This window comes from Tympanuchus pallidicinctus, unplaced genomic scaffold (genome assembly GCF_026119805.1).
Source record: "Tympanuchus pallidicinctus isolate F22 unplaced genomic scaffold, pur_lepc_1.0 scaffold5, whole genome shotgun sequence".
Classification (NCBI taxonomy): domain Eukaryota; kingdom Metazoa; phylum Chordata; class Aves; order Galliformes; family Phasianidae; genus Tympanuchus; species Tympanuchus pallidicinctus.
The window spans coordinates 4,958,608-4,985,057 of NW_026294769.1; the positions used below are offsets into that span (position 1 = coordinate 4,958,608).

At 40.1% G+C, this 26,450-nt stretch overlaps 1 protein-coding gene across 1 annotated transcript in view; it reads left to right on the plus strand.

The window, feature by feature from the left end:
- The window catches only part of MYO10 (myosin X), a 151,206-nt gene that overhangs the window by 38,907 nt on the left and 85,849 nt on the right, over positions 1–26,450 (plus strand). Inside the window, exon 3 of the mRNA XM_052703762.1 lies at positions 23,775–23,933. Within this exon, the coding sequence (XP_052559722.1) occupies positions 23,775–23,933 (159 nt within the window). The remainder of the gene's footprint in view (positions 1–23,774; positions 23,934–26,450) is intronic.

Here is a 26,450-nt window from a genome sequence, read left to right on the forward strand (position 1 = left end):
AGTGAAGCACTGGAGAGATAGCCAGGGAGTGCTGTAGTGCGTCCTTGCACCATAAGTTATGCGGAGTGCAACCTGTGGCAGAGAGGTGACTGGGGCACACAGATGAGGAGAGGTGTGTACAAGGGAAGGGGAGGGGCTGGAGATGTTGTGGTCAGGCTTCTTCATGCTCCTCGAGGAGCTACAGCACCTGGCCCAGGCTGACCATGATGAAGGGCACTCAATAAATGTCAGCAGAGCAGAAAACCTCAGTAAATCTTCTCCGAGTAACAAAGAATACAAGGGAGACGGACTTTTCATCCTCCTTTCACATACTGGGATTTGCGCTGACGTAGCTCGCGGTGGGGAAGCAAGGGGAGGTTCTGCCCAGCAGCAGCTGAGGCTCACCGTGAGCAGGCAGGCTGTCCCGAGGTGTTTGGCTGCCAAATATCTGAGGTGCTACTGAGCGCTCACTGTGGGATTTTTCTGCAGTGATTTATAGCTTTGTCTAACTGATGGCTTTTACAGCAAAGATAACATCTTGCCTCTTGAGGAGGTCATTCACTTTCTAAATGAAACATACCTTCTCCAAAGAAAAGGCTGGTGGAACGTTCAGGTATTGAATCGCCGCAATTAGTGCAGCTGGAGTGAAGCAAAAATGCTAATTTATCTGTGATGATAGACTTAAAATAAGCTAAACTGCAAGTATATCCATCGTTTGTAAGGTATGTGCCTGCCATTGAATGCTTCATCTGAAGTTGTCCAAATGCAGCAGAACTGTAAGCCACTGAAAGCAGATTTAGGAAAGGAATATTTAGCAATGTTAATAACCAGAAATGCCACGTAAACCTGTAATGAAAATAATGATATGTCTTTTACTGCTGATTACTTCTTTTGAAAGTGCGCTTTTCACTAGCATCAGCAAGGAGTTCTAATTAAAGGTAAATAATAAAATCTGTTCCATTATTAATGCTGCTTTCAGGAGGCATTTAATATACACTGAAATTTGATGGCCAGACTTTGTTGCCATTATCTTTGCATCATCACTGGCTTAAATGCAATTAGAGAAGGTATCTGTCACTGCAGGATTTGCCCAGGAAATGCAAAGTTCTGACAAGGATAATTCAAGGTCTGCTAGGCATTTGAGATATGGTAATGGTTTTCACATGTGCTCTGGGAAAGGAAGAATAAAGAAAGGAGAAAAACCCTATATTTTTGCATGATTGGGAAAGCAAAGGAAGCGTGACAAAGACTTGGTAAGTTCAGAATATGAGCACGTACATTTAAGAGTTAGAACGTTACTGCTGCATAGAGCCTGCATGTGACTGGAAAACTGATACAGGAGGTAAGGGCTGCATCCAGCCCAGGCAGAATGCAAAGTGGGCGGAAGAAGGAGGACTGCTGTGGGCCCAGATTTTCTTAATATTGCCTTCTGTTTTCTTCTGGTTGCTTCTCTGGGTGTTTTTTTACTTTGGATTTCAGATGTGTGACAGTGTTAACAGATCAGACCAGAGAGGCACATTCAATTACTCCAAATGGAGTTGTTAATCCCACGATGCCTACAAAGTGTGCATCAAATAGATTTGTTCAAATGCTTTCTAAAAGTAGCAGAGCTATTCCAATGCAATGCAATATCTCAGTGCCTCTATAATAGGTTGATGCTGCTCTTCTGAAAAGCAGTACATCATCTGTATGTGTGTTGTGTAGGTGAGATGAGGAGATGTCCATGTGCACACACAGGTGCACTCATGTACTATTAGTCTGCCACATCCCAAATACGTGGGATTTGAAATGTCTGCATCGTATGCACATCCATTTCTGCAGAAGAAATCCCAGACAGCAGTGTAGAGGTCTACAAGATTTTCTAAACGAAGTCTTGTTTTTTTCCAGCCAATTCACACTAAAGTTATCTTAAACCCCTGGACCTCAGCTAAAGAAATCATGATTGGGGAGAAAAGCATTCGTCTTTGATATTGATAAGCTCTGCAATCAATCAGGGTTTGAAAAGTCCTTGAGCATCGCTACCTGAATCAATGCTGTTTGAGTATGAAATCCCTCCATCTGACTCTCTACAAGCTGAACAAACTGTTTACTGTACCCAATCTCCTCAGCTGATGAGGCAGCTTGGAGTAGACAAAGATTTAGACACTACAAACATTGAGTTGCTGAAGCTGCTCTCTAGCTGTGCATTTTTGCATGACTTTTAACCTATGCACAGTGTGATGTGGTCATCAGTTACAGTGTGGACGTTATGTAAATATTAGGTAGCCTATCAGATGTGGTTCAGGGCTGCAGTTACAAGCAGTGCTTCCTCCATTTGTGCATTAAAGTGGAAAGAAAAGGTTGATTAGCAGTGGGTAACTGATTAGGGAACTGTGGGCAAACATTACCACACTTAGGTTTGCAAAACATGTTTGCCTTTGAAGTGATATCAACTGAAAACAATAGCTACAAAAGCTGCTTTTCTTGAGAAGCTTCTGAATGGAGAGTGGATTTATTCTTTATAGTGGAAGATGAATTAGCTTTACATTTGGTACTCGGTTGTAGATATTTTTTTCTCAAGTTGCAATCTTAAGCTCTTACTATGAGCTTTTAATGATGAGGCTTTTTCACGTGAAAGAGTCTCATCAGCATCATTTCCTTGCATGGCACTGATCTTAAATTTCTTTCTAATTTGCATTTAGACTTAACATCCAGGACTATGCTGTTACTGTGCTGTTACTTCTGCAGGAGTTCAGGTACACAGTGATGCTCCATTTGCACCAGGACACAACCGAAGCAGTCTAGTTTCTGGCCTCCTTTTTCATGCCATTCTTTGCATAAACTTTCTTTTCTGGTAGGCACATGGGCAAATAATATATAAGTTGCATAAGGGAAAAAAGCTATCCTCTGAATATCCAGGCTTGCTAACCAATCCAAAACACATCTGCTTTTTGGAAAGGTTTGTGAGATGATCAAAAGCAGAAAAAAGTCTGGTTACTAACCCAGTAGTTTCATCTACTGCTATAATTAAGCTCTGGGGCACTTGTGGCAGCATTGAATCTCAGTTTTGCATGAAGCCAGTTTGCAGCCTGGCAGGAACTGTCCCTTGACATGAGTTTTTCTGAGCCTTCTCAGCGCAGCGCCTGCTTTCAGTATATATGGGCTCACTCCTTCTGCCTGCCAGCAACACCCCCAGCATCCCCATCTGGTTCTTGAATTACACAGGCACCGGCTTAACACCTCTCTGAGTAACAGTTCTTTGCAGTACGTGGGTAAATATTTACATGTCTTTCCCTCCCACTTGGTGGAATACTCTGGTTTTGTACAGTACAAAGTGCTTTGTATGGAAGGGGAAAAAAAAAAAACAACATTGTTCTCCAGTTTAGTTTTGTGGGGGTGTTATGTTTATTTAACAAAGGCCAAACACGACACTGCATATGTTAAGCAGCAAAGCCCTGCTTTCATTTAGGGCTGGTGGATTTATGGAGAGGTGATGGACTGCAAGGTCACACAAGGAGTTGGTGTTAAACCTCAGTCTTGAGTCCTGCTGACTCCAGTGCTTTATTTCATAGTCAGGCCATACGGCTTTGTCTTTGCAAATGACTGCAGCAAATAAAGCATACTTACTCCTGGCTCTTCTACTCCACAGTTAATTTAAATAAACAAATGTTGTGGGGGCTGTTCTACTCATTTATCTTGGTATTGATAGGCTGAGACTTGTCCTGGCAGTTAGTGAGGAATTCTGGAAAGGATTGTGGTAGTTTGTTTTGATGCTTCAGAAAGATTTGGGTGCATAAAGGTACATATTAAATCCAAATAAATTTGAATGTTGGCTATTGCTGTTTTATATTCACTGCAAAACGGTGGTGTGTGCAGATGCCAGTTTGCTTGCTACTCCACCATGCCATTGGCCATTTGCCTTTATGCAACATATCGAGGGAATTGTAGTGCTGAATCAATTGAAAACTCACGGCAGGACTGGGCCAGTGTTCTCTTCTATTGTAGGTGACACTGTGAGCAGAGGAACCGGAGCCATCAGTGGCTTGATCTGTGCTCACACAGGAGCAAGATCCTCCTTGGCATACAGCAGCAACTACAGAGAAAAATTGGTCTGAGTAAAACTTCTTGATGCTTTCCTTTACATGACTGTAATGTCTGCTGGGTGGGATACATGCTGCTAGGAAGGCTGGCTGTTAGTCCTGTGGGTTTGCAGAAGAGATGGGTTCCTCGGCTTTTCAGAGCATGCCAGGTTTTTAATGCTTGAAACTTTAACTTCTACCAGAGTTTTTGGCCATGGCTTTCAGCCAGGAGCACTGCAGGAGACTTGGTGGCAGAGACAGAAACAAACTCACAAATGCTATCCACTAATTGCCAGTTCAGAAATTTAAAAAGTAATCTGCATTTCTGGTATAGGGAAAAAAAAAATAGTGGTCCAGCACCTGAAAAGCATTTAGTGTCTGTGTTAGCATGGATTTGGCCATGGCAGAGCATGCAGTTATGCTGCCCTGGCACATTAGTTGAGGCCGCAGCCACCCGGTGGTGTCACTTGAATGATTTGTTAGCACTGCATCTGGCTGCCATCTGCATTTCCCTTTGTGCAGCTTCACCTGACTTTATAGCTAGCTCTCTTTGTTCAGATGTTCGCAGTCCTGTGAGTATAACGTGGAAAACTTAGCAATGAAGTTAGTTTTTACTGATTTTACTTTTTAATTCTACTTCTTACATTTTCTGCAATCTGCATTTTGAACAGGCATTGGTTTTAATTTAATTTCCTCATTAAATTATGCTATTGCTAATTTCAAGTATTAAAAATTTCTTTTGTTATGCATCAAGTGTAGTGTTCCAAAGGCTTTATTTTCCAAGTTACTTTTTGTTTTGTTCTCTACAAACAGGTGAAAATAGATATATTCTGTTCATTTCTTTTATGATAGCTACATTTTGGTGTTGGTTTGAATCTCTTCTATCAGCATCTGTCTGCAGAATTTATGCCACGTCAAAGTATGCTCTCAATGTCAGTTGCAAGGTAGAAATAAAATCTCTAGCTTTATGCATTTAGTAGTAAAACAACAGAGATCTTATCACTTGTAAGAGATGCATATTGCTAGGCTCAGCTGAAAACTTGATGTGTGGTAGGAAATCAAGCTAATACTTGCTCCATCCATTAAAAGGAGCTAACACAGCAAGAGGCCAGGATAATGAGAAGAATATAAACGGAACAATGAATTTTACTGTTAGGCTGTAGTTTTGAAAGCTCATTATTGAACAACAGGTTTGTGAAGAGGCATGAAAGAGAAGCCAGTTCGTACCGTTAGAGTACAAATGACGTTTGAACTGTATTTTAAAAGGTCTTGAATCTCTTTTGATCTATGTGGTAGAAGTAAAATTCTGAGTTTTGGTCTTTGAGCTCATGGAAAACTCAGTTTCTGGGAGTAGAAATTTGATATCTTAAGGCCTGTCTTTCACTACTTGCTTTCAGACTCAAAATTGTTATACGGATAAAAAACTCCAACAACGCCATGTTGTTGAGATGAAAAGAAACCAAACAAAACAACAACCCCAAAGTGTCATCTTTACTTTTTCATTCTGCTTGAGAAGTGTTGCAACTTTTCTTACCGTAAATAAAAACAAGACTATAGTCATGAGAGATTTTCCATAATAGCAAATATTAATGAATATAACGCTTTATAGTTTGTAAGGAGCTTCACCAGAAGAACTGTTTTCAGAAGTCTCCCAGCAGAACTGCTAGCCACCACTGTAACAATGCTGAGCACCTGAATGTGCAGCAATGCTCTGGGCAGTGTGTGCTCTGTGTTTGAATGAGGAATGTGCTTACACATGCACGTTGAGAGCTTGGTTTGGTCAGAGACTGCCGTGGGCTTCTGTGAAGTTGGGATTGTCCAGCCAGGGTAGAAGCTGTGTAACTGTTGAAGATGACAATCCATTGGATGTTGTTGCTTCAGTAGCCAGAATATACATTCATCACAGCCCCTTCCCATTGGAAAGAAATATTTGGTGGCCGCTGATCTGGATATGCTTCTTTGCCCTGCGATCCAGCAGCAGTTGTGGGAATGCTTGTTTGAGTTTGTATCAGCAACACATCTTTGGTGATATTGAATTTGAGGTGGCATCAATGTCTTGTCAACATGTGAAATTCTCTTGTGTTTTTGAAGACTGTTCTGTGCTGTTCCTCCGTGGGAGGTTGCTCTGAGTGCATGTGCATTCCTGGTTTGAACTGTGAAATGTTCATTCACTGCATTCAGTATTGGGCTTGTGAAGTTATGTGCTGCAAGTGGGTGTCTCTCCTGCAGTTCAAACCTCCTTCAGATTGCCTGGTTGGTTAGACTTTGTTACCTCACAGTTTGACAAAATACTTCAGAGGTAAGCTCCTTCTCACCAGGTCAGATACATAAACAAGTGCCTGTGTTCTTGACCTGTGTGAAGAATCCTCATGTTTGGGGAAAACAAAACAAAAGAATACCTTTTATATTAAGTTAGAGTTGCAACCCAATGTATCTCCTTGCATGACCTGAAGAAAGCTACAGCCAAATTGTGATTGGAACTGTTTTAGCTACAGCAATACGAATTCTGACATTAGCGTTTTGTTTTGATACAGAAAGTCTTTCTTTCCCTTCCCTGCTGTATCTTCCCAACATTTTTCTTTGACTTTCTGGGAGTATTTTACAAAGTCAAAATAAAAATATCTTTGTGGGCACTGATACTATTGTAACTCCATCTGATGTAGCGCAGTGGTTTGACTGCAGTGGTGCGACTGTATCAGCAGAAGGACACCCTCGTAGTTAGTTACTGGATTTTGCTGAGGCAAAGCTGTTCTGAGTTGCACTGCAACTGTGAAAAAAAAAGTCCTGTGGGATCCAAGGTCTCAGGCCCTGCCAGCATGGTTTCGGTCACACATGGGAAAGGGTCAAGTGATTTCGGTAACAGCTGAGGCAATGTAGTTGGATAGGGTTGGACCACTCAGTTGCTGGCAGTACAGTAAAGCGAAGGACCACTGGGCTGTTGGAGCCTACAGCACCAAGGGAATCGTTTCTGAGTTTTATTACATCTGTGTGAGTTTTATAAGGATTGAATTGTGCCCCAAAGGGCCTCAAAGAAGATTTTGGCAGACGTGCTAGCACTTCTCAGTTGAGGGGACAGGCGGCTAACCCTGGAACAAGTAACCCTAGAAGCCCTGTGAGGAAAAGAAAATTCACCCAAAAAGCATGCTCTGTGCTGAGGTTGAGGCCTCAGCTAGGAAAATTTGTGTTGTGAATCAGAGCTACCTCAGCAGGATCCAGTGCAGACCTGCCCTGGCAGCAGAGCCTCTAATGCCGACAAGTCAGTGCCTTCAGAGACCAGTGCCTGCTCATGTTCTGTCCACATCAGAGCGTGTCTGAGGTGTCTCAGTGACCTTGCTGTGAGTTCAACAAATGGAGGGGTCCAAGAAAAGTGTGTGTTCAGCTTTTTTATCTGATCCCATCTATTAGAAGGACTGTACACCCTGCACGTGTTTTCTTCGACTTGTCCTCTACAGAAGGGCTTTTGGTAGGCCAGCTACATCCATCCGGGTGACAACAACTTCCCTTGCTGGTGCTGGAGCTACACAAGTGTGTTGTGTGTGTCCCTGCCTGGCGAGGTGAAGCTCTCTGTGGTAGACATGGTCTGGTGGTGTGGTGAGAACATTCCGTTTCTGTGCAACCTCTTGATAAAGGTGCCTATTTTGGTCCTAGGAAATCAGTTAAATCAAAACCTGTAAATAGTGGTAACTGAAATCAGGCACTCTAATTTAAATAACAATGAGCCTGCATAGCTTGATTTTAAGGATGATAAGTCTTGTTTTTGCCATGTACAGTTCAGTGTTTCATGCTAAAATTTTTGCATCTAAATTCTAAGCATTGAGCTTGAGCCATACATCTCCTTTTAGATCCTCTTCTTCCTCTGAAAATTTCAGCTGCAGTGAAATCCAAGTAATGTAAAACCACGGGGAATGTGTTGTAACATTGCACATTGGAAAATTCTATTAACATCTGTAAATGTGCTGCAAGTGGGTATTCCACAGGTATGTTCCTGTGGGGTGTTTTTTCCTTCCCATACTGTATTGTGAATTCCAAAATTGAACATTTCCAAACAACAACAGTTATTTTCTGATAATACAGGAGTCTTTTGAGAATGACTTAATATAGATTAATTTTCAAACCATGCAAGAAACAAGCATGGTTTTCTTGCACCAACATGTCTTCTGAACTAAATGAGATGGTTATTTGTCACTGGTACTGAACTTTTGTTGATAAAGTTGACTGCAGAGGTCTTTGCCTGCTTTGCTTGCTCGTCCACAGCTTGTTTATCTGTGTGAATGTTAATGGAAAAATGCAGAAAGAGATTGGCACAGAGAATTTTGTTTCAGGCTATTGTAATGCAGAGTGACAGATAAATCGTTTGTCTTATACATGAATAGTTGATAACATTTTGCTGTGCTGACCTAAAGGATTATATACACACATACATGTTTATAGGTATATTTACATTGTATGTGCTTATATATACATCAATTGATTCTTTTAGAAATTCAATTAAATAGTTGTATATGCACTTGCATTAACATATAAGAAACTTGCTTTTAGTGCTGTATCTGATTCATGTTTTGATGGTGAAAGAACTTGCTGTACAGATCCTAAGGCTTTTTTGTATCATGACATTTTCCATATTTTGCGGTTGATTTAGAGTCAATCTTTAGTTACAAGTCACCTGGTGGAGAGTCAGCTCAATACTACAACTACTTTGTCATGTCTCCTCGCCAGGCCTTTAAAAAAAAAGTACAGAGGTAATTGGAACTGCAGATCTGAAGTCCCTTTCTTGTTAACCAGGAGCATGAGCCTCTGTTGAATTGGCTTCTGTTTGCCTGTTTCGTAGCTTCAGGCAGTGTTTGCGGCAATAAAATACTTCCAAATGAAATACTTAGTGGAGATGAATATTTTTCCTCTCATTTGGAATTATTTTCATGTTTGTATCCTGGCTGTAGCCAGCTTAACCGGCTTACTTGAAGGCAAGAGTCTGGCCTTCAAGTAAGACCATTTGAGTTTTGAGAAGACTTTTCTTAGAGTGCACCCATGCTGTACATGTTGGTATAGTGGGAACCAGTTTTGTACTGCTGTATCCACAGATACGCTTTCTGAATTTTGGTTTTGTGAGACACTGTTCCTTGCTGGTGAGAATGTGTTTGCACTAATGCCTTGATATTAAGCAGGATTGCAGTCCTGGGGCCATGCTGCAGTATGGTTATTGGGCAGTACCTCTGTGCTCTGAATGTGACGGTCCAGGAGCGCCCTCCTGCAGTCCTTATCTCCACACACACCATTCCCTGTATGCTGAATACTCTTCAGCATCGCTGATGCTGGGGACACTAGGCTTTGGGCAGGTGAGGCAGAGAACCACTCACAACATTGCTCAACTCAGGTTTTGGAAAATCAGTGGGACAAGGATTGAGGGCCATTAATAGTATACAAAAGAAAAAAAGAAAAAAAAAATGTTTGCCAGGGAAAAGGCTTCTAGGTCATAAATGAAAGCTCCTTTAAGGAGGAAGAAAAGAATTTTGTAATATTTCACGGCTGAAGCTTTACTAAATGGGGATTGAATTTAGATGTGTCTGTTTTCTCAGTTATATGGCTGCTCAATTGAAAATAATATAATGGTCTCTCTAGCTTCATATTCTTTGACTGTACGATTGAAACATGCCCTTGTAAATGTTTCTAGAAACTTCTGCTTTAATCCCACAGACTAAAGGTACTTGTAATAAATCCTTGCCTTGTCAGAAGAGTAGAGAGTTGGTGCATGGAGCTGAGTGATTGTGTTGTGACAGTGTGTCTTTTGTAAATCTGTGTCTTGGTTCTGAAACATGCATAGGTCAGGCAGGAATAGGGAGAAACAGCTTTAATTAGCTGAGGTAAATACTCTCAGGGTAGCATGACATTAGGTAGTGCTCTGTGTAGCTAAGCTAAGTGATTCTTTAATGCATTCTTTTTCCTTGAATCTGGCTTTCAAAAAATCCTCCTACAGAACAAATAAAGTTACAGTTCTTTGCGTTACTTCAGTGGGCAAATACACCCATCAGCTTTTAACTTATGTAGATAAAAACATTCAGAGCAACTCTGTTATTTTTTTTCTTCTACATCCTTTGCAGCACAAATGCACAAATTGTTTCTCTTTTTTCTTGCCTTAAAATGAGTTTAAAAAAAAAAAAAAATCTTTGCTGGCTTTGCATTCCACCAGTATTGTGAACAACAGTGTATTGAATTTTGCTGATTGCTTGCAATTTTCAGTGAGCTCTAGCTGTTAGAGGAGTAAGGCTGGGATGTGCTCTCTTCAGTGCAGGAACTTGCTGTTGCCTGGAGTTCAGCAGGGTTTTCCAAGAGTTATTTATTACCAGCTCACCTTGGTCCCCTGTGGACGTGTTGCTATATTCCCCACTCTCTGAGTCTCTCTCACGTAAAGGACTGCGCACTCTAAGTGTCTGTAGTAAGAGTAAATAGTTTGTATGCTAGCAGGAAGACTGCACCCTTGACAAGATTGTGCATGTAATAAGCCAAGCCTGTTCTGGAAGGTAAGAGGGGTGGTGTCTTTAGGGGAAGAGAACACTGATCTTAATATGGGGAAAAAAGCAGCCCTACCTCACTTGCAGGGGAGCTTTTTCCCATTAATCTCTGTAGCTGTGTTTTAAAACGTGACATTTATCAGAAAACGTTGTAAAATAAACCTGTTTGGATAGGCGAGTGTATCATGGGAGTGTGTGTAGAAGGCATTACTACTCACTAATAGGAAAGTTTGCATTACCCATGAATCTCCCAACCCTTTGTTCCCAAGCAAGTAGTCAGAAAAGGTGGTCTAATTTTCATCCACTTCTCCTTTCTTCAAAAAATTCTTAGTAGCACACGGGGCTAATCTCAATATATTTCCTGTTACTGTGTAGCTAGCCTTTTTACCTAGACTTGAGCTTTTAGAGGGTGCTTGAGGCTTGTCAAGACAAATTCAAAACCAAATTGTATCCTTACAAACAAAGAAGAATGCTTGGTGTATTTTTCTTTGCAGCAAAAGGTTGGTTTTGTTTTTTTTCTTCTTTCTATAACTACAAAGACCATGGTTAAATACAAAGATATCAAGTAACCTTCTAAATATAAGGCATCTTCCTTGTCTGTCTCCTTCATCGTTATGACACAACTATGGAAGTACTACCCTGGGAGCTATGAATTGCTCTTTGCTTGTTTCATTTTGAACCAGTTGTAACTGAGCTTGTCCAACATACACATACATGCTATCTGATATGTAATTTTCTTTTCAAACGCAAAAACAGGTTAGCTGTGAGAAATCAAATTGTGCACGTTTTAGTTAGTGGGCAACCTTCCTGTGTTAAATTTGTCCTTTTCTTTCTTGCAAGGCAAAAGGTTCGTAGTTCAAATGTAAGCCAACCAGTTTGTATGCTGATTTTTATGGGAGTGACTTGGAGAACAGTCTGTCAAACTTTTACAGCCACAAGCAACTACTTTTCCTTATCTGCATATAATGCATGTTCTCACGCAATATCCATGTCACAAAGTAAAACTTATGACACTACTTTGGAATCTGTTACGTCTTTTGACCACTCCATGTGCTGTACTTGTTGATTCATGCCCTGGAATGACTGAGTTCTAGCAGTGCCGCTTACTTAGTCCTCTCTCTTTTTGTTTTTTGGTGTTTTTTTTTTTTTGTTTTTGTTTTTTTTTTTTTTAATTATCTGAAGGTTTCATGTTTAACAAGCACAAGCTCTTCACAGGTGCAAAGGTGCAATGAAATGAGATTCTTACCTGCGTAGTAACAGGAAATTAAGAGAAATACATGCAGTTTTCTCAAAGGATGTAAAAAGGGGAAGTTGTAGTGAGTCTAGGAAAGACAGAAGAAAAGCTCTTTTACACCATGCATCTCTTATTCCTCTTTGAGTCTGGTTTGTTCTTTATTCTTATAATGGAACCAAGCTTTATAGACAAAATAATATTTTTCACTAAAGCAGACAGTGGAAGCACTACTGCATTTTAATTATTTGTACCTCTGTATCTCCAGATGATCTTTCCTTCTTTGTACCAGAAATGTAAAATTTTATCGCAAAAAAAATAGTCTTTTTTTTTTTTTTTTTAGTCTTCTTATTTCACTGTCTCCCTCTCACTTTGCTGTGGTTTCATGATGATTGGACGCTGTGAAACATTGAGCTGTGTTTGTTCTGAAGCCAGAGCTGTCCTTAGGCAGAAGAGGGCTGGAAGACTTCAGCTGTATTGTGTGTGTGTGTGTGTGTATGTATGTGTGGTGTGTGTGTGTCCATCCCAGCACACATACACACACACACACTTAAAAATAAACAAACATCTGAGGAAAAAATGGAGTCACAAGAGGAAAATGTGCAGAGCTGGCAGCTGAGCTGTTGGTAGCAGCCCCCTGAGAGGCGTGGGGCAATGCAATCCCACTCAGCCTCTCAGCGGGTGTTTGTGGGTGGTGGTTTTACACTTGTATGGAAAGGCCCTTGGCTGGCCGGCTGGCTGCTGTTGGAAGATGCACACAGCTTTGTTTCACTCTTGTCCAGACCTGTTCAGGCCTCTCCTGCAGCAGGCTTTCTTCCTGCCACAGCTAGCTGTCTTTTGGGGATGGTGGGTCAGCCCTCATTGTGCTGATTGAACGTGGTCTTGCTGTTTCACAATTACTCCTGCTTCTGGCCCCCTTTCCTCACCTTATCCCAGTCCCTGTGATTCCTGCTGGGTCTGGGGAGCAGCTGAGGGACCCCTGTCCCTGGGAGCACTGGGTGCCACAAAGAGGTTGTTATGATCCATAGTATCCCAGCATCCAGGAAGACTGTTCTACTGTGGTGCAGAGCTGAAGCAGAACTGCTTCTCTCCATTTCATCTGTTCTGTGGCAAAGTCAGTTTCCACTGTGCTACACATCATAGAATCACCAAGGTTGGAAAAGACCTCCAAGATCATCCTAGTCAAACTGTCCACCTATCACCAATATTTCCCTATTAAACCATGTCCCTTAGTACAGCATCTAAACGTTTCTTGAATGCCTCCAGAGATGGTGACTTCACTACCTCCTTGGCCAGAGCCTTCTTCTGTCACTGCCTCCTAGTCCCCTTGTGTCACTGATGCTGGCCTTACTGCTGGACCATGCAATGCGAGCAGTGAAGTCACCAGTGATCTCTTATTATATTCAAGCTAGTTCCAGACAGGAACTTCGGTGCCCTTGTACCATGCATACCAGTGTCCTGCTTCATGTACCATGCTTAGAAGGCACTCTACTGGCAGTGTATGGAGCCAGGTGAGATTTAGCCCCAGTGTATGCTTTGCAATATGTCTTAAACTTCTTTTGGCCCAAGGCTGTGCTGTTCTCACCAATGCTTATACAGCCTTTATTGGCTGTGTCAGTGACATTAGTTAATTTCGACTTTGAGTGAGCTGCCTGCACCTCTTTTATGATGTGATAGTATTTTCATTCGTGGACTTCATAGGCATTGATACACAACCTAAGTAAAGGTCATTGCTAACACTGCTAACAAGAAAAAAACAAGTTTCTGATAGCTGGGGCACATGCTTGGGTGGAAGAAACTGTACTGTTGTGAGACCCAGAGCTAATTTGAATAGGTTGAAAGGCAGCTTTGAAGACCCACTGAGGGGTGATCTGTTGCTTCCTACCCTGTAATTAATTGCCTCTGTGTCAGAATGGGGCACACAGAAAAAAAGGGGTCACCCCTTCCCCGTGTCATCTGAGAACATCTTCCCATTGTCTTCAGCCAGAGCTGGAAAGATTCCTGATTGTTGTTTAATTGGATTAATGAATATAGTAATGAAAGGACTGGCCTTGCTGTGTTCTCCTCAGGCAGCGCTTTCCTGAAAGGCTGACAAATTCTTTCGAGATGGGTATTCATGATAAAAGTTAACTTTGAAATAGAGTAGCCTTGTGAACAAAGCTACTATAAAAACTGCACTGTATGCTGAGGGAACATGCCACGTGTTACATTCACCTACTTGTAATTCTGCTTTGAACATTCTCCATTATGCATTATGTGTCATCATGTACATGTTTGATTTCATATAGATGTGCTTAGAAGCTCCTTGCATTCAGGGCTTGAATTCCTCCCCTTTACACTCCCACATCCTCACATGTTAGCATTATATACTTTGCTTTTTGGAGAAAGAGAATTGAATAGAGAGCTAATGGTCTTAAAAGAAGTCCTTCAATGAAGAGGCTTTGGGCTGTGAATAAAATATGCTCTTGGCTCTGTAGTTAGCAGTTATAACCGTGTCAAAACCTCTCACCACAGATGACCAGCAGAACAACAGGTAAACAGTGGCACAGTGAAAAGACTGTTCTTTTAGAAAATGAGGGTGACAGGGACTAGTATGGGAGCCAGGATTTGTGTGTCATTTGAATCACTTATCACCCAGTCCCTGCTTTCAGGAATAACAGCAGTAACCACTGGCAGGGGCGTAGGACATGGAAAGGAGAGCAGAGAATCTGTTGCCAGTAAGATGGAGATTCTGGCTTGTCTTTACAAAACAGTTGGCTATATAATATAAAAAGTTCAAAAGTTAGCTTTAAAAAAAGAGTAGAAGGAATCTATGGATTTTGTTGTCTGTTAAAATGAGTAGCTCATGCATCACTTTGGATTTACCATTTCTGAATCTCTATGAACTTATACAGAGCTTTGTACCAATCCTTCATATTCTTTTTTTTTTTTTTCTCCTCATAGCACGAAAATAAAACAAAACCTCACAATTCTTTTATTTGATCAAGCAAAAGTAATGCTAGGCTCTTATCTACATTTCACCGGAGTGGGATCAAATGATTTTGGAAATTAGTCCCTCAAAGAGGATTTCAGAGCTCTACAAACTTACTGTCGTGTTAACCTTTTGACTATTCTGCTTCTTTGGAAAGCTGTCAGTACAGAAGAACCTAAAAGGCAGCCTTTAAATTAAGAAGGAAAGGTAACACTGAAACAGACCCATTCTTGTTGTGAACAAAAAGTCATTTGATTTTAAGTTATTTGATTATAGTTAAATATTATTGCTGTGAAATGAAAGGTATTTATAATAGGAGAAACCAAGCCAAGTTTTGGAGAAACTTAAATAAAATGGCAACATACTTAAATTATGAGAGTTTTATAATTAATGTTGTCTGGAGATCTGAAAGCTAAAATTGTGTATGAGTCTCTGTGCTTGTGCAAGTTGCAAAGTCTTTAAATCATAAAAATTCACATAAAATACTCAGTAGACATTTTTGACTTCAACACTGGATTCAGGAAAAATATCAGTGTTTTATTTCTTTGTATTTTTTTATTTTACTGATGGTTTAGGGCACCTCACTTAACATTTATTTTTTCTGTTTTATTAAGAGCTGTACTTCATTACTTGGCAGCACTGGTGCCATTTTTTCACAATCCTTAATGTTACGTCCTCGTTTAGGTGTTGGCTGCGCTGAAGAGCAGTCAGTTAACTGAAAGCTTGACTGCTGCAGCAGTCTCAGTGGGAGTACCTGAGCCCATCAGGTACTGTCTTTTTTCTGCAGGAGGAACAAAAGAGATGCCTCCAGCATCAGATGCTACAAGAACATCTTTGTTTTTATAGCTGATGCAGTAGCAGGGTTTCCTTTGCTTATCCTTTTTTTGGATGTCAGGGAGAGGTCTTCGCAGAGTGGTGAGTGCTGGAACAGGCTGCCCAGAGAGGTTGTGGATTCCCCATCCCTAGAGGTGTTCAAGGCCAGGTTGGATGGGGCCCTGGGTAGCCTGGTCTTCTATTAGAGGTTGGTGGCCCTGCCTGCAGCAGGGGGGTTGGAACTTGATGATCCTCAGGGTTCCTTCCAACCCAAGCTATTCTATGATTCTCCTTCATTAATTTTGTCTCAGGTGTGCTGGCTCTGCTTCTTTGCTACCTGGGGCAGCAGAGCCAGGTTAGTGTTTGTGAGTGGAAGTTGGATGGTAGTGGTTGGGGTGCCCTGATAGCCTTGTTCCCAGAGAATTTCTCCACACGCACTCCACCTGTCATCCTCCTTTGCTGTACCGCCTTCACCAGCTTTAGTGACATTATCAAAGGACATGGGGCATGGTGAACAGAAGGCAAGGTCTCTGCAGGGTTTGGAGGCTGTCTGCATATACAGGTCAGTTCATATGAGCATGGTGTAAAGAGGAACAGAGAGAAATGAGGCTGAAAGGTTTGTGCAGACATTGCTCTGGTTTTGTTCTCCCTCCCAGAGGACCTTGTCAGGGTGTAACCTTCTTCAGTGAGCCTTCGTCCAGGGCAAGGCTGACTTTGCATGAATGGCTGCTTCGAACTCGAGCTGCCAAATAAATGTAGCCTCTGATTTTATTACTGCAACATTACACAAAGACTGTTCATATTCCAGACTCAGAGGCAGTCTAATCAGCTGCCTGCAGGTTTTTTCTTATTTTTTGGAAGAAAAATGGCCTATTGAGATGAATTGCTGTGTGACTCAAAAAAGCTGGTGGAATTTGCAGGCTGCTTTTTGAATAGAGTTGTTTCAATTCTTGATAGCAGGGCATTTTATTCAAATTCTGTCTTGTTCATTCAATTGCAAATAATCATTGTTTATCTCGTCTAAATCATTGAATAAATATGAATTTAAAATTGGGAGTTTCACTCCATCTCTAAATGGTGTTGACAGTCAAGATAATGCTTTCAGTGCCTTCCATTGTCTGGAAATGCACTTTCTGTTGCGTGGCAAATGATGGATAACGGATGACAGAGGGATTTCCTTTGTTGCTGGGTTTTTGGTGTTTGGATGTTCTTAGGTTTTCTGAGAGGGAACATTTTGGTCTTCTTCTCTGAGAAGGAAATAGCAGTTTTCATCTATTTTTCCTTGGAGCTAGTTCAGGTGGTTCATGCTGGAAGCAGGGGAGAATCATTGCTACCTCTTTTTTGTGGGTGCTGCTTCCAGTGGGATGCTTTCGTAGTGCTGATTCAGGGCATTTTAATACCCCCCCCAAACCATACCATAGCAGAGTTTGGTCTGGACCTTTCTTTGTTCCTCTAGTAGGTGCTTGGATCTTGTTGACCTGCTGTCCAGCGAGGATCCTAAGTCATATCTTATGGTCTGTCTTCTGCCTATTTTTTTGGTTATGTGCTCTCAAACGCCTGGGAAGCTGCAGTCCTTTCAGTTCTCGGTTTGCAGGCAGAAAGGGGTACTTTTCCATACTGAAGCACGGTGCGGTGATGTGCCAGGGATGCTTCAGGTTTTCTGCAGCACTACGGTATTTATAGGTGGGTGGACTTCTTAAAAATGAAGCTTTATGGTGTCTTCATATGCAGAGAACTGTAGGTCATACAAGGTCATTTGTGAAGAAATTAAAGATGCACTTTTTATCTCGTCAGAATTAGCGTGGACAGCCTAGAAGCTTACTGTAGTATAATCTGGGTAAAATCAATGTGTTTAATTGGAATTAAATTTCTTCATTGTCTGTATAGGCAAGCTCAATTAAAGGGTCATGAGCACTGAACCTGTAATTGGGAGCTTGTTTGTACTTGATAGTAGAGCTTGTCTGCAAAAGGAAATAGGCCATGTGTGGAATAAATGGTCTTGAAATAGTGCTTGCAGAATAGGCATTTGGTGAGAAGTCTTGACCAGACAAGCTTACTGATCTCAGTGAACATGTAGGGAAAGAGCAAAGAAGAGCTCTACCACAGTGACAGCAGTGCTCACTGGCCTGGCAGCATGCTTCTCCACACTCTGGAGTTCAGAAGCAGAAAGGGATGATTCTGTGTGAGAAAAAGGTTTAGAAGAGGAGGAACTGAGGCTAAAAATTGGGTGGAGTGAACGAAGAGTGAAAGCAAAACAGGTAATTATGCAGAACTCATCTGATGTGATAGATCCAATAATGGGCAGAGCAAGTATCCAGGCATAGAATCACAGAATTGCTCAGATTGGAAAAGACCTTAAAGATCATCAGGTCCAACTGCAACCTATCCATCTACCCTAACTAACAACCCTCTGCTAAATCATGTCCCTGAGCACTACATCCAAATGGTTTTTAAACACATCCAAGGATGCTGACTCAACCACCTCCCTGGCATCTCACTTGGAAAGGAAGATGGGGAATGGAGTGATTCCTAGGGTAGGCAGGGAGGAATTCTGTAAAGTGGGAACGAAAAGAAACTGATTCTCAGTAACGTGTGTACGGGATATTTGCCTGAAGGAAAGGCTGTTGGTATTACAGTATCAGTTTAGTTGGTAATATTCTTTTTCTTGATATGAGACCTATTTAATTTTTCTCCATTCTATAATAGATCATAAACTTCATGACTTTCTTTTGTTTTGAGAAAGATTAAATTATATTGTATCAAAGCAAGCCTTGTGCACTAGTACATCTTGTTGCTTGATAGATTGTTTTGGGACAACAGGATCAATGTCTAAGGTCAGCTATTACAGAGAAACATTAAGTTATTGGATAGAAGCATTACTTGGGTTGCACTGTTATCTTGCTGATAGTAGAACGACCATGTTAATTTGCTTTACATTTGGTATTAAGCTGCTTCTCATTTGTGTGAGCACTTCCTTGTCCTGTATCTAAAGCATACACTTAGCCAGTAGCTCTCGTCATGAAAAAAATGTAAACCACTAGATTTTTATTTTTGTTTTCAATCTCCGGGTCCTTGAGCTTTTAATGATTTATTTTTCTCGTTGGAATGCTGCATTCTGCAATTTATAATGTGAGCTGAAGTCCTCTTGTTTCTGCTTGGAGTCATGTATAAAGAGATCTTGCAAGATTTATTGCATTCTTCTAACTTCTAAATACAAGGGAAATACTGGTGGTCCTCAGTACAGACTAACAGCAGAGCATGAACAAAGCCAGTATTTTCAACTGACTGTTTCTGTGTACGGAAGGTGTAGGTAGGCTCATTTCTGCCTTCAAATAAAGATCTTACTGAAATCTCTCTAAAATGATGAAGACTCTGTCATAACTCAAATACTTACTTGTTGAGTAGGAACATTTTAGCATACTTTTGGCTGTCTTCCCATCCAGTATTCTTCATCAGCATCAAACTAAACACACAGCTGTCACGTACAAAACACCCTGAGAGACTTGATGGTGTGTTGGCTGTGTGCAGGCTGGGAAGCCATGAGTGGGACTTGTTGCTTTTGCAAGAAATGAGGATTGTGCACTTTTTGATATGCTTTAACTAAGCACTTAATTCAGCATTATCATAAATTCACTTGACTCAGCTGTTGCGAAGTCCCCTGATACTGATTAATGCCCTTATTCAAGCAGGTATTTTTGTCACTTGGCATCATGTCATGAAATAAAACAGTGAGAGAGAAAGCTTGTGTGCTCCTGTCATTGAGTGCCTGCTCTAGCGTTCTTTCCTGGTGTTAATAAATTGCATTTACAAATTAAATCTTTTCTCCAAATGTGATTTTCGTTAGATTTTGAGCTAAGGACTGGTTTCTAGATATTGTTTTGTGGTATTCCCCAAGGGGAATACTGGAAAGACTTATTTTTTCTCACACCATATTGCTTGCACAGGATAAAAATGTCATTTTCAGTGCAAAGAAGTGAGATATGGTAAGGTTTATTTCATGTTGATTTTATTGCTTTTCTAAAAACATAAATGAAATAAATTTAATTGCAGTCATATGCCTCAAACTCCTGATTTGTTGATTGCTTGTTTTCTTGATGTATTTCTCCAGTAAGTTCATGGGTAGATTTAAGAGTATATTCATGTAAAATAATTGAATATAAAGACACAGATTTACCGAATACATACTTGCACATTGTGGATTACAGTATGGCATTGCTGATGCAACAGTATTTATGAATATATGCAATATGTAATGCAGAAAATGTACAGTAAAAGGATACTTTTATTTAATAAAGCCACTATTTTCATTGTTGCCTGTGTCTTAAAATGATCTAAGAGCTGTTGGCTTTCTAGATAGGGTCCCATATGAAATGGTTTATTCTAAGACATTCTGTCTCTTTGGAACAAGACCCTTTGCAAAACCTCAGCCACCAAAAACCCCTTTGCTCAGTGTTTACCTACAGTCTCATCCTCAATCCTGCTATGCTCTTGGAAGTTCTGCAGCTTTCTGTAGTGCATCAGAGAGTGTCTTACTGGTCTTCAGCAAAGAAAAGGCACTGTCAGATGTCCAGTGTGCACAATGCAGGTCATGCTCACGTCCTGGAAGTTCTTGTGTGCTGCCAAGGGTTCCTTCTAACTTTTTTCTTTGGCTCTACGTGAAAGGCTGATGTTCTGATTGTAAGATGATGACTTTGTTTTTCTGCTTGTCATCCTTTCTCATCTGGGTAATATTTTTGGAAGCATGAGTGCAGTTCTCACTCTAGAGCCTGTCATTTTGTCTTCTTAGATCTTATGAATGCTGCAGGAACTATGGTTATGGAGGTGGATCTTGACACTGCTCTGAGTATGGCCCTGTCACAGCAAGGCTGATAAAATATACCATGTTTTGGAGACAAGTGAATTGAGTGAATAATTCTGCTGAGTTCTAAATAAGCATGAATTGGAGCATGGGGATGTCTCATCAGAGTTTGAAAACTGCTTTCAAAACCATGCCAATGTGTCTTCTTTTCACATTTTCTGCATGTGACCCTATTTCTAATGTTCATTCATGTATTTCTGTACTCAGTTACTGTCTGTTCAATCTATCTTTGTTATTACTAGAGGAAGTAATCTGGTTCAACAGCACAATTGCTGTCTTTCAATCTTCAATACTATAGTAAAGACTGTTCCTCTAGCCTGCAGGTATGGTTGCTCTTTCAGCAAGCTGTTGATATTTGGGCATTTGATAGTTCCTGTCTACCTTATTTTAGAATCCTACAGCAGCTGTGAGAGCCTTTCTTTTTGTCACCTGGGGCCCATTCATTCCCTGGGCTTTCAGGTGGGTAATTGAAAGCGGTTGAGTCTGTTTTTGGTGTGTTTATCACAGTGGTAAGGTAAGGCATGGTAAGGATACTCAAGCAGATTAGACATGTTCTTTCCTCATCAAGTACTGTTTCTTGGAGTTCAGCTAGATTTGCTGTTTAGTCTTATGTTTCTTGAGTTTGTTCCTTCTGTTGTTGCTGTTTGCATTGCTCCTTCCTATCTCAACCTCTAATTTTCATTTCCACAGTAACTTTGACAGTTCTTATTTTGCATCCTCTCTTAGGGTTTAATTTATAGTTTTCCATATATTCAGCATGTTTGTTATCTTGGACCATTTATATCTTGAAAGGAAAGCAGTTTTTGCTGAATTCTTATTTGTTTTAGATTTTGTTCCAAGTTTCCTGCATGCTTTTCTTGACCTTCTCCAAATGCTGGCAGTATCCTTGAGGGTGGACACTCCTATGCTCTGCCAGCATGGTCTTTGTAAAGTTCAGGAGCCAACTTGGTTATCTTCCTTTTCTGCACACTGACCCCATTGAATGGCTCTCAGCTTTCATTTCCTGGGGATTTCATCTGCTGCAATATTTCATAGTGTGACCTTCTAATTAGTAACATTAAAGTTCAAGGCAGCCTTTTCACGTACGTGTCCTAACAAAGGCATGAGTCAAGATGAAAAAAACAAAGCAAGCTTTTCAGGGCTCGAGCAGCGGGGCTACCAAGAGCCCATTTGAAGGACATGAGATCTATCATGTGATTTTGCTGCCCTTATCTAATGGCTTTGATGGTAGATGACTTTGCTGAAGTTTTACAGTGGAATTAGGGAATCTGAAGGATACATGGTTTTGGTGAAAATAAAACATGGGGAAGGGACCGTTGTTCTTTCTGGTCTTGGGGACAGCCACTGAGCCCAGTTAGTGTCTTTTCTAGATGGTTGATAAGGAAGCATAAAGGTCAGCTCCCAGAGACATTTCCACATCTAACCAAGAATGCAATGTGTGAAAGAGCTGGAAGTATGAGAAAGATGTGCCTAAGCAAGAGAAAACTGTGGTTTTGAATACAAAGGATGAATGTATGAAGATCATCTTAAGTCATCCTACCATGTGCAGGTCAATTGTCCTGTTATTTTCCTTGGAGAATTTTCTGTCAGTAAATTAGCTTAGTGATATGCAGAATGCTCTGCATTCATTAATACCCTATTAACCTCTGCGTCATTTATCAAAGACTAGATATCACAAACATGAAAATCCTCCTCCTAGAAATAATGTTTTGTTTCCTTTCTCTGTTCATGTGACCTGTGTGTCCCATTGATGTTTGCACAGCCTTTTAGCATTTGTTAGAAATTTGTTCCCTGTATCTTCTTTTTACCCCAGTATACTTTCTTGTGGAATGAATGGCAGCTCTAACTGTTCAAATGTCTGTGCCAGTATTTGATATATTCGGTCTGGGATAGGATCTCAGTGAACAGATTTCATCAGGCAATTCTCCTCAGTCAGCTGGTGGGTTATCCTACCCAAAGCTTCAGTGTTAGGTCTCTTCTGCATTCTGCCTGTTGCTCCTTCTCATTTGTTTCCTCTTCTCATTTGTCTCAGCAAGACAGGCAAAATCATGCAGCAGTAAGTGTTAAGAATCTGTTTGCCTGAATGTTGGTCTTTGATTAGGCTGCTGCCCTTGTTCAGTCTTTCATTAGCAGCAGCATACATATGTTTTTGTTTGGAAAAATATTTGATGGGTTTTCTTTTCCTGAGCAGAACTGTTCCTTTCCATTCTGCTGCGTAATCCCCTGCCTGCACGGGCAGTCCTGCAGTGCTCATAAACAGCTGGGCTGCTGCTTATTGCACTCCTTCAGTTGGTTTTATAAATGTTATTTCAGAGGATTTGGGAAGGTTTGTTTTTTTGGTGTTCCTCCTTATTAAAATATTTGCATTAACACCCTGACCTAATTTTTAGTTTGCAGTGATGACCTTTGCAGGGACTAGTGTTGCCAAAGTAGCATTGCCTGTGAGATGCAGACATATGTCTATAAGGATGAGTTGTCAAGATGTAAATTAACAGGAAATGGGAAGCTGTATTGCTGAGCAATTGGCTTATAAACTTCAGCGATGTCAGTGTTCCTGAAAGTTTGTTTAAGTAGTTTGGGGATATGTACAACTCTTGAGTGTACTTTCCATGGCTTTACAAAAGATATATAAAAGTGTTCTATGACAGAGTATTTGAGTTATGGCTTTTAAAGGGCTTTTACTGTTCATTTGTAGCATGCCTCTGAAATTTATCTTAGAAGTACATTAATTAGAAATTAGCGCAGCCATTTGCTTTGAAATACTTGCTGTATGGTGAACTTAATGTGCTAATTACATTAAGAAGCATGACCTAACCTGGTGGTTGTCCTTATCAGAGACCTGGGTGGAAACATTTAACATTTAGGTTGTTTTCAGATGAAATACTAACACTGGTAGCCTGTTTGATCCATATATTTTTTTTTCCTGTTTGCAGCGTAAAACATTCCTCTCCAAAGAAATTTGAGTTTAAGTGAGGTGTACAGTAAGGAATGGAAGACTACCTTGTGTTGGTTGGCCTTAGATTTTTGGATGATGATTATTTGCTTGTTTTATTTTTCATCTAATAAGGTATTACAGTAGTCCATTGTAAAACTAGATTTCTTTTGCCTAGAAAAAAACCTCAGACCTCAGTGCATTGTCAGTACGTGATAATTTCATACGACCCCTTTACATGTATTTGAGGCTTTAATTGTTGTGAAGGAAGTGCAAGAAGAAGGTATGAATGGCAAGCTATATCATTTTGCAAGTCTGATCACTCATGAACTGTATAGGGAATAGGAGTTTATATAAAAGCTCCTTCCTCAGATAAGAGTTTTTGAGAATGTTCTCTAATTATTATTTATTTTTTAACTCTTTCAGGTATTCACCTATAAACAGAGCACCATCACTCATCAAAAAGTAACGCCTATGCATCAGACAAGTGTGGAGAGTGTGGAAGACATGGCAGCACTAGTAGATCTCCATGAAGGCTCCATTATGCATAACTTATTCCAACGATATCAGCAAGATAAAATCTATGTAAGTTTCTTCTAAATTTAAGAAAAATATCTAGAGGCAATGTTTTCGTTTGTCTAACTGCTGTGTGTTTTGCAGTTCTGTAATATCTTCCTTCTTAATGTTCTCCAGTTCTTTGTGCATTTTTAGAGAGTTGAAGCATGCCTTGTCCTAGGGACTTCTTACCAACAGTGGTAGAAGGAGGAGGTAGCTTGGGGATGTCAAGGTACTCCCTGGCAAGCCTCAGAAAACCACTATACTACATATGCTTTTTTACACTTACAATGACAAGGTTGTGTGTAGGAGTCTTGTTTTTTCTCACCTCCTTTAGCCTACCTCTTCCAACGTTGTATGCTATGTACATGACTGGAAATAATGCAGTGGGGTTTAATCTGCAACTGTCATTTGGAGGTCCAAGGTCCAGTTGTGGCCAACATCACAGTTATAATAGAAAGGGAATGGTATTATGCTCATTCGAGCTGAGAACCTATGCCTTTAAATACAGATAGAGTTTTGGGCATGTGAAAGCAGGCAGCCATTTAGGAATTTCAGAAACTAAGAATTAGTCAATACAGAACTCTTTTTCTCAGATCTATAATGAAGGTTAGATTGTGATTAGGTTAACCTGCTCTTTAAATAATTTATTAGTCTTGGTTGGATTAGGTACTAATCTTCCTTGAATCTAGAAGCACGCTTAATGTGAGAGAAATAAAAGAAATAGAAGTAGCTGTTCTGGGTTGTGAAATCTCACTTTTCAGTGGTTCAGTGGTTGCTTTTATGATGTTGTTTGTTTGTTTTTAATAATACTTCACAGGAAAATAAATAAATAAATAAATAAAGTTTGAATAGTCTTTTTGGATCCTTGCTTTGGCCATATACATGCTTTATTTTAAACTTCATCTATTAAGTTCAGCTTGTTTATTTTTAAGCATAAGCAAATCTTAACATAAAATGTTTTCTTTATTTACAAATTTATTTATGACAAAAAGAAAGGGCATAAGGAAGCTCTCTTCCTTTTTAAGCTACCTCTAAAGGGACTTGTACTGGGAGCCCTACATTTGGAGGTAGTTCTCTTTATAACATTCTTTATAATTTTTTCTTCTGAAAATAAATTGACTGTTTTTACTTTGAGAAGAAAAAGTAGACAAAAAATGAACAGCATACGTGAGCAACCCTGCAGAAAAAAAGGAGGACATTTGAGAAAAGTTTGATCTTCTACTAGCATTGTTAGATTAGACCATAACACTTACTATGAGTGAAAATTTAATTTAGAAAGAAAAGTCTTCTGAGCAATTGGATGTACTGAGGTGTGGGATGTGGATGTTAGCCTTTCCTCTTCAATCAAGTGTGAGTATAGAAGGGTGATGTTCTGAAAAAGTGAAAAATATCCTTGTTCTGAAGAGACGTGTCTTAGTTTATTTCCCAGCTTGTCACAAGTTTAGGATATTCTGACACTTGGTGCTCAATGTGGTGTATGTTTCTAGACAAACAGGTTTATTTGCTGTTAGTGATGGCAGGTCTTCAGTTGCCTCTAAATATTTATTGTCCTTTCAGTTTTGCAAATTTTACTTCTTTTTGGTATAACTAACCCGAAAATTGATTGAGTAAAGGTGATTGGTGAAAAACAGGTGTATTTTGAACTGCATATGAAAGAGTCTCTGTTGTCCTGTATATGTAACCAGGAAATGTATAAAAAGCATCTTCTCTTTCCTAGTTGGTACCCCCAGTCTTGCTTTTCCAATAGCAGTAAATTAGTGAGACAGAACTCCAGGAACAGAAACCCTGAGAAAAGCAGATTAAATAGTTGACATAATTTTATGAGAACTTTATCCATTTATCAGTATATGTTTTAAGAAGAAGCATTCTGGGACTGGAAGGTACATTAGCTTTACCTCTGTTAAACACATAATTGTAGCCTGCTGAAGAAATGATTTTCCTCATCTTTCTTCATTGGGACTAGACTAATTCTTATACAGGATAGTGGAACCCATTGCATGCCAGAAACAAAACATTCCAGGCTGAACTTTGTCTCCTCTGGCCAGTAATTGCTGCATCACTGAAGTGTACACACTGTGTCATGTAGCCACATAAACACCTTACTTGTATCTGTCCCTTGTACAGTAGGGATAAATTAGGAACACCCTACTGTACTTTGAGCAGAGGAGCTAGTCATCCCCGTGGGAAGATTTCTCTCCGTCACTCAATAAAACCAACCTATAAATGTCACATGCTGCTTTTACAGATGCTTATCATTGTCTCTCTGTGTGCTTCAGCCCTGTTCACCTCCTTGCCCACCTCACGACCGAGGGAAAAAGTATACTTTGTGGCTTTTTAATTTACTAGTAGTAGTACGAACATATTTGTGTAATTCTTAAGTTTAGCAATGAAGAATGCATTGTTTAGGGTATAAGTTTGGAGGTTTGTTTTTCCAAACAAGTACAAAAAATGGTATGAAGTGCAATACATTAACTTGTGCTGTAAACCATTTCTTTGAACTTTTTTAGAAATACAAAAGAAGCAATTTAAAAGAAATTTAAACAG